Source organism: Eupeodes corollae, chromosome 2 (genome assembly GCF_945859685.1).
Source record: "Eupeodes corollae chromosome 2, idEupCoro1.1, whole genome shotgun sequence".
NCBI classification, from domain to species: Eukaryota; Metazoa; Arthropoda; class Insecta; order Diptera; family Syrphidae; genus Eupeodes; species Eupeodes corollae.
Genome location: NC_079148.1, coordinates 122,227,331 through 122,236,506, shown reverse-complemented (window position 1 = coordinate 122,236,506; position 9,176 = coordinate 122,227,331). Strand labels below are relative to the sequence as shown.

Sequence of the window (9,176 nt, the reverse complement as noted above, 5' to 3'; positions counted from 1 at the left end):
AAAATATAATATTTTTATGAGTTATGCAAAAATACGAGGAAATTTAAATGTTTCAAAGAAATGTCTTAAAGAAAATTTTCAATACTCCCTTAACAGCAACAAACTATTCAATTAATTTGGAAACAGTACTGCCAAAACTTTTTACTTTAAGACTAAAGTTACAGGCTGATTATTTAATTAAAGTGTTTTTGGTCTACGGGAAACTTGGTTATGTAAGATAATGATGCTCTACGAAATTCGGAATAAGGATATGGGAAAACATTGCTGCTTCCTGTGGAGAAGTTGTGCAGATCAACCTCAACAAAATTGTTCAGATGAAAAAGAAGGTCTACGAAATCATCCAAAATCTTGAAGAATCTAACCGACATCAGATGATTAAAAATGCCTGTCAATCGGAGCAGTTTACTCTATAGCCATTATAACTTGTGTGACAAGGACTACTTCCAAGATTCTTTTTCCTACAAAGATATTTACCTAATTTTTAAATCAAGATGCAAACTTCTACATTTAAATGGAAAACCATAAATTTTTTTCGAAAAATCAATGTCCACCGCCTGTTGTTCAAGCACCCATTAGACGTATCTACTCGTACGTCGTTGTGAATGCGCAGCTAAAACTTCCTGAGAACGACGAGGAATCGACACATTTGGGTCTTCAGCAACACTTTCACTTACAGCAGCAATATTTTTAGCGATAATGCACAGTCCTTACAATATTTGTAACCAATCCAGTCTCTTCAAATTTCTTCACAATTTTGACAATTGCTTGTGTAGATAGACGATTACTTAAAACATTATATTCTCTTAAGGCACGATTTGTCGCTGTAGAAGAATCACCATTTTTGTTGTGTGATAGTTAAGCGATTTATTTTTGTAAATTTCAAACTTTCGACTAAAACAAATTGGTTTAACAATTTAGTTTGACAAATGTCGAATTCCAGTCCTATACTTTTGAAAATACAAAATGGAATGCTTGGTAGTAATGAAATGGTCGAGGTAACTTTTTTATATTTTTGTTTGTAAGGACACGTTTTTAAAATAAAGAAACCACATTGCTTATTGGTGCCACATTATTTTAACAACAGTCCTCGATTAAGCAAAAGTATTTTTCATTAAATTTGGAGTTCATATAAATTCCTACGACTTAGTTTGTTACACCTTTTCTATCATTATTAACACGAATCTTCTCCGACCGAACTTGTGATGACGACAAATATCAAGGGTTTCTTTAAGGTTTTTGTATACCGTGTAAGGAACATCATTTTAAAAAATAAACATAAATTGACTTTCAGTACAAATATTTTTCAAGGTGAAGATATATATGAATTCGTGCCTTCATAAAAATATAGATACTTATAATAATATAAATATGTACTTATAAATCATACATTTTACTTTTATTATTATTTCTTATCTGGGCGTGTGTCGTTTAATTGTTATTTGTCTTCATTTTTTAATACTTTATGGTCGCTTAAATTTACAAAGAAATATCACAAATAATCTGGTTCAAAATTGAAATAAAAAACAACATTAAGATAACATTTTGTTGGCAGTAAGATAATCTTTAACTGTTTAACTAACCGAACATTGCAAATTATTGTAAAAATAAAAGAATAATTATAAAAAGATTACCAACATTATTTTTACTAATCTTGGCGATTATTTATAGATAAATAAATTCTTTTATAAAACAAATCCATTAAATGAAATCGAAATGTGTGTCATTGAAAAATAAACTATTGAGCTTCTATAAATTTGTGTCTAGTGAAAGGCCTCTTCAATTCTTTGAGAGTCAATAAATTAATCAACATTTGAATTGAATTGGGAGTTCACTCACCTTGAGAGGTCAAATCTACAAAACATTCGATTTCACAAACAATAATTAAAAAATCATGTCCGTAGCTTGAAAATATCTGTGAAGGTAAAGTTACATGATAGATTTGTATCATGTGTATAATATACATATGAAACTAATTTCTGTATTTTACTTTCACTAAAAATAAAATCGACATAAATAAAATCTACGACTGTATCGTGTGAACCTGCTCATATATCCAAAGCGTCTGTTAAATAATATTTAATGTATTTTAAGATTTAAAAAGAGGCTGGGATGCGACCCACACTGAAAGCTTCCCATCTCGTCTATCGATTTGTCTCGCTTAAAAGATTGTTGGTTTTCGTGTTGGGTTAAAGAAGTTGTCAGTTAAATTATTTTTTAAAATTTTTGAAATGACCAAAAACTATTTTTCATATAAAGAAATGGTTTAGTTTGAAAATCGAGTTTTGTTGAATACATTTTTAGTTGAAACACACATTTCTACCAATTTTAGTAGCATTTCTTAAATTTCCACAAGTTGGATGAATGAAATTAATTTGAGAGGTATCAAGAACCGAAAATCAAATATTACCAAATTTGGGTAATATTTTTTGAAGATTAATTTTTTTATGAAAAAACAGACTTTTGGATTTTCATAAAAAAAACTACTGAATATCGAAAACAATATTTTCTGTGAAATAAAAATTAAAGTGTTGCCATAAGAAATGATAAATTGTGATATTAGTTTTAACTTTGTTGTGTTTTTGTTCCATTATTTAAATTGTTCGTTTATTTATCTTTTTATTTGTGTTATTTATTCAACTTTTCATAACAACAAAAAAATGTAGTAGAAATAGTTCCACACATTGTAACATATATTTCAAATCTTCAGCTAATATATTTGAAAAATCCCTTAAAGAAGCAGGAAAATAGCCAGCAAAACGTCGGGTAACAGAAGATGAATTAGTTTTTTATTAATTGCATCAAGAATATTGATCATTAAAACGCAATCAAACAAACATTATATATTAAACCAAGAACTTATGATCCAACACCCAAACACATACAAATCTTTGAAGACAATAGTTCGTTTTTGAAGAGCTATTTGAGTCGAAAGTGAATTTTTACCAAGTTTTAGCATTGTTTTTTATTTTTTTTTAAATTGTCAATAAGTTTTCTCAAAATTTTACTAAATGTTAAAAACAATATTTATAAGCACTTATCTCAAAGTTTTAAAAAGATATTTGAGTCTAAAAACAATTTTTAACAACTTTTGTTAATTTCTTTCTTAGGTTTCATTTTTTGTAAGAAAAGCTGTCAATTTGATTTTTCTCAACATTTTATCTTATGTATTTCTTATAAGATAAAATAAGTTTGAAGCCTTAATCTCAAGCTTTTGAAAAGATATTTGATTCGAAATTCAGTTTCTACCAACTTTGAGCAAAGTTTTTTTTATAAAAAAAACTGTCAATTAGATTTTTTTCAAAATTTACTGAATGTTAACAACAATATTTCTTGAAAGATAAAATAAGTTTTAAGCCAATGTCTTAAAGTTTTGAAAAGATATTTGAGTCGAAAATCAATTTTTTACCACCTTTTATAAACTTTTTTTCGGATTTTAATTTTTTTGGAAAAAAAACTGTCAATTAATTTTTTTTTTTCAAAATTATACTAAATAGCTATTAAATAAATTATAAAAAAACTGTTTATTAGAATTTTCTCAAAATTTTATCAGATGTTAAAAACATTATTCTTCGTTGCACAAAATTGTTTTGTAGATGAAATCATATTTAAGTCGCAAAATTTTCGAGGTGATAATTTAGTTTTTAGTTTTTTTGAATTATAAAAAACCGTAGGTTTATTTAGGTGTAACCAAAATTTTCACCTTTTTTTAAACTGCTGTGGTTAAAAAAACCACCCACGCAATTTTCTTGAGAGCACTTGCTGCATCTTTTTGCTTTATTATCTGTATAACAAATTTTATTTGAAATCGTTACTATTCTGGTTCTTGAGCTATGGACGACGAAAAAACGAACGTACGTACACAAGCACTTACAGTCATCTTTCTAAAAATCTTTTATTGCGACTCTAGGGACCGTGAAACGTCGAGAAATGTCAATTTGACAAATCGGACTTTTTTTTGAAAAATTTAAACTTCATTTGATTTCTCAAAAAAAAAACTTTGGTTTTCTAAATTTGTATTTGAAGATCTTTAGAGAGTTTTTATTAAAGAAAACGAAATTACCTTTTGTCAAGATATCAAAAACTTATTGTTAAAAACGCGCTTAAAAAAATACGAACCAAAGACTGGTGTTTATTCATTGATAGCTCAAAACGAAGCCTAAAATGTATTCTTTTACATAATGGAAACAAATATGCTGGGAAACCTATTGCACACAGTACAAAGTTGAAGGAAGAATAATTTAGCATTTCGCTAGTCTTGAACAAAATTAAATACAATTACCATAATTGGCAAATTTGTGTCGATTTAAAAATGGTGAACATTCTTCTCGGTCAACAAAGTGGTTACACTAAATTTCCCTGTTTTATATGTTTTTGGGACAGTAGAGCTAAGCAAGAGCTTTGGATAAGGTGAAACTGGCCGTTGAGAAAAAATATGGAGCCTGGAAAGAAAAACATAGTCCAGAATTCATTAGCAGCTCGTGACAAAATTATCCTTCCACCATCACATATAAAACTGGGTATCATGAAACAGCTTCTTGCTTTCATCTGCCAAAAATTTCTTCGGGTCACTATGGAAAAGATTAAATCCGGTACAGCTTTCGTCTCTGTAATTCAAAATTTTCTCGAAAATAAGAAATCCGGAAATTATATTGAACTCGTAGAAGACCTTCTGCTGCAGTTAAGAAATATGGGGTGCAATATGAACATAAAATTCCACTTCCTCCAGTCACCTGGACTCCGGAAAATTTAGGAGATATGAGTGAAGAGCTGGGAGAGCGTATGCATCAAGGCTTACGCGTCATTGAATAGCGATACCGGGGTTTCTGGGATAAGAACATGACGTTTGACTATTGTTGGTCATTAATGCGTCACTTTACAAAGTCTACACATCACCAAAAAGATTTAAAACAAAGTTTTTTAGAACTCAACTATTAATTCTTTCGTGTTTTTTCTGTTTAATACCTACAAAGGTGAGTCTCAGAAATTAGATCTGACACATATTTTTTAATAATATTTTTGAAAATATTGTACTATGTGTAGTCAGGAACAACTAAAATTTCTTTGGCAACAGATGTACTGTAAACTAGTGTAATCAATAATTCGAGACGTTTATCAATTCGGGAGTTTTTTTCTTTTGCAAAAAATCTATCAATTGGATTATTAAAAAATATTCTCATGTGTTAACAACAGAACTTTTTTGTAAAATACAAGTCTTCGGTGTTTAATGTAGCATTATCAAAAAAAAGAGGCTGGGATGCGACCCACACTGATAACTTCCCATCCCGTCTGTCGATTTGTCTTGCTTGTCTATATGTACTCCTACCAATTTTTACCAAATTTGCGTACTATTTTTTGTAGATTTTATTTTTTAGGAAAAAACGGACTGTTGGATTTTTATATAAAAATTACTGAATATAGAAAACAATATTTTCTGTGAAATAAAATAAGTTTCAAGCCAATATTTTAAATTTTTCAAAACCTATTTGAGTCAAAAGTAAATTTTTACCAAGTTTTAGTATAGTTGTTTTTTAGAATTTTATTTTTTGTAAATAAACTGTTTATTCGATTTTTTTTCAAAGTTTAATCGAATGTTAAAAACAATACTTCTTATAAGATAAAATTAGTTTTAGGCCAAATTTCAAAGTTTTGAAAAGATATTTGAGTCGAAAATCAATTTTTACCAAGTTTAGTATTGTTTTTTTTCGAGTTTTATTTTTTGTAAAAAAAACTGTCAATTCGGTTTTTTCAAAATTTATCGAATGTTGAAAACAATATTTCTTATAAGCAAAAAATAGTTAGAAGCTATTATCTCATATTTTTGAAAAGATATTTGAGTCGAAAATCATCTTTTACCAACTTTTGTTAATTTTTTTTTTCGGTTTTTAATTTTTTGTATAAAACCTGTCAATTCAATTTTTTTCAAAATTTTACTGAATGTTAAAAACAATATTTTTTGAAAGATAAAAGAAATTTAAAGCCAATGTCTCAAAGTTTTGAAAAGATATTTGAATCGATATTCAATTTTTACCAACTTTGACTAATGTTTTTTTGGATTTTTATTCTTTATAAAAAAACTGTCAATTCGATTTTTCTCAAAATTTTATGAGATGTCAAATACATTATTTTTCGTTGCCCAAAATTGTTTTGGAGATGAAATCATATTTGAGTCGTAAAATTTTTGATTTGACATTTTTTTTTCAGTTTTTTTGATTTATAAAAAAAAACCGTTAGATGGATTTTTTTCAAAAAATATACTTCGTTGATATCACGTTACAATATATTATATAAAATTTAATTCAAGTCTCTAGCAGTTTTGGTTCGTAAGATATTTAGGGTTAACCAAAATGTTCACCTTTTTTCAAACTGCTATGTTAAAAAAACCACCCACGCAATTTTCTTGAGAGCTCTTTTTGCATCTTTCTGCCTTTTTATCTGTATAACAAAATTTATTGAGCTATGGACGACGAAAAAAATGTAGCGAACGTACGGACGTACGAACGTACGAACACACGCACGCACACACATCTTTCTAAAAATCTTTTAATTCGACTCTAGGGACCTTAAAACGTCGAGAAATGTCAACATTTTCAATTTGACAAATCGGACCCATTACAATAACTTCCTATGGGAAGTTAAAAATAATTTCTACCAATATATTAAAAGATTTTACATATTTGTAATATTTATAATTGTGAATTGTATTCTTCTGAAAACCTTGAAATATCTTTAATAATTTGAAAAAAGTTTGAAGTCAATGCATAGTATTTTCATGTGCTCAAAATGTCAGTGTATTTAAAAAAACTATTATCAATTTTGTTTTTATTTTGTGTAGTATTTTTAAAAACTGTTAAAAAGTGACTTATTTTAAATTTGTTTAAAAGTTTCTATTTTTTTCTTTGTTAGTCGATTGCTTTTACTTTACATAAAGCATGAATAATTTTTTAATGTGTACTCCTTGTATCAAATTGAAGTCCTTGAGATTACTGGTTCGCAAAATATTTAACACAAAATAAAAACTTAATTTAATTTTTTGAGTAGTTACTATTAAAAAACCACCTAATGCACTTTTTGAAAAATTATTTCCACACATTTCTATGTTAGCATTTTAAAACATGGCACGATGACGGAAACCCGTTATTAAACATATTCCATTGCAGACTTTTAAGATATCCTAAGTCCTTAAAACATTTGAATAACCTAAACATAATTCTTATGTTTTCTTGAGATTGTCAGTGAAGTTTGTTATCTACACACGGGCCTGGTACAACCTCAAGTCATATATTCAAAATCAGTGCATTCGTTCTTATCTTCATATCTAGCTTATAATATTATCACATCATTATTATTATTCATGTTTACAACTTTAAGTACTTTAATTATAATCCTTAAATTTAATCAATCGAATGCCATGTGAATTTTATTATCTTGAAATCGCTGTGTCTGTGATTAATTTGACACATTAATTATTTCGTCAGTTATTACAATGGCAGTTTAATTCATTGTAAGTTTTTTTAATTACAGATATATTTGATGATTCAATCCGTACATTAGTAATGGTTTCTCCCAATAAATCGAGTCACCTGTAAAACCCCCTGATGACTACGCTCCTTCAGAAATAACTCTTTAATTTAAATAACCCATCGCCACTCATTGAAAAAGATACAAACGCACTTTAATAAACATAAATACAAATTCGAAAGCTTCCCGAAACAGGTAAGTGAATAGATAGATAGATAGATACGCACTAAAGATACAAAACAACAACAAAACCAAACAAAAAGAAAATGAAATGAAAACCGATACGCAAGAAGTTGTAAGATCTGTGACAAATTTATGTAACAAAATTCAGCTGGATGGTGGTTAAACTAGACTAGACTCAACTCGAACTCCAACTCACCATCATAGTAGGCTCGACAGCAGTGAAATTTCCAGAACCATTTCTCTTAGAGATGTTTGAATCACTTTGCGTTGCCATGGCGTAGTTTTTGGTAGGTTCTTTTTTTTGTTTAAATGTGACGATCAATCTCCCGATACCACGACACGATCAATTTGAAATTTTTAATTTGCTTAAAATGGTGATAATTGCTAGAGAGCCTTTAAAATTACACCTAAAGTCGAGCCGGTATGACGCTGAGGCTGACTCCGACTCTGACGCAGACGCGACACGCGGTAATATCAAAGCAAAATATGGAAAAATTCACTTTTTATTTTAATTTTATTAGCAACTTATTGATGGCGGTAGAATTTCGTGGCGGTCGGTGGTGATGGTGCGATGGTAGTGGGAAAGATCGTCTATCCCCAAGGCACGATCTCAACTGGTCGCTGTTAATTTACAAACAAGACTAACCCATGGTTGAATCTTTTAATTCGCCTAAACGTTGAGCAGGCTATATCAACTCCCTAACTAATATACCAACTTGCCTACCTTCCTATCTACCTACATAAATATATGTATACCTATACTTGCCAAGCTCTTTAAGATTTGTTGTTGTTTCAAGGCAAATTTTTTAAAATCTAGTAAGTGAATTGGCTTACAGTAAAATCAACTGCCCCACTGTCCACTGGTTGACTGGATTATCTACAATCGAGATAGGTAGGTGCTATAAAGAGGTATTCTGTACTATAGGCAACTGATTGGGTATATCAGTTACATCTTACATTTTTATCGAAGCTTATATTGGAAATGCTTGTCAGATAACACTCGTTTACTTCTCTATAAATGCCAGTAAGTTATAATAAATTATGAATCAATTGTTTTTGGAATTATGGTCTGCTGTCTAAATTGTTGCAAACGTCATTTCAAATAAAATGTTCTTGAGTAGCTATCGATTAAGAATAAAAATAACAGAATTTGATAATGATTGGAGAAAATTCATTCAAGTTTTCTATAGGTAACAAAAAAAAAAACAAACCTTTAATGTAGGCGAGTGGAGATTCTTAGAAGGGATGATTAATTGTTAACATCCTGAGCGCCTACGTTTGATAAGATTCTTAACTTCAATTAATTTAGTTTAATTTTAGCTTCAATTCAATTCAAATTAAATCAAACGGAAATACTTGAGGTCTTACTCAAAAATGGTATAGAAAAACGTAAAACACAAATCTTTCATTGAAACGCCTTAAAAATTTCAGTGAATGGATCTTTAAATTAATTGAAATATTAACCTTTCATTAGG

The 9,176-nt window shown here is 28.9% G+C and overlaps 1 protein-coding gene across 1 annotated transcript in view; it reads right to left on the bottom strand.

Annotated features, from left to right (window-relative positions):
* The window catches only part of LOC129946099 (sodium- and chloride-dependent glycine transporter 1-like), a 208,223-nt gene extending 199,866 nt beyond the window's left edge, over positions 1-8,357 (bottom strand). Inside the window, exon 1 of the mRNA XM_056056135.1 lies at positions 7,898-8,357. Coding sequence (XP_055912110.1) covers positions 7,898-7,975 — 78 coding nt within the window. The 5' untranslated portion in view covers positions 7,976-8,357. The remainder of the gene's footprint in view (positions 1-7,897) is intronic.
* Positions 8,358-9,176: the final 819 nt, after the last annotated feature.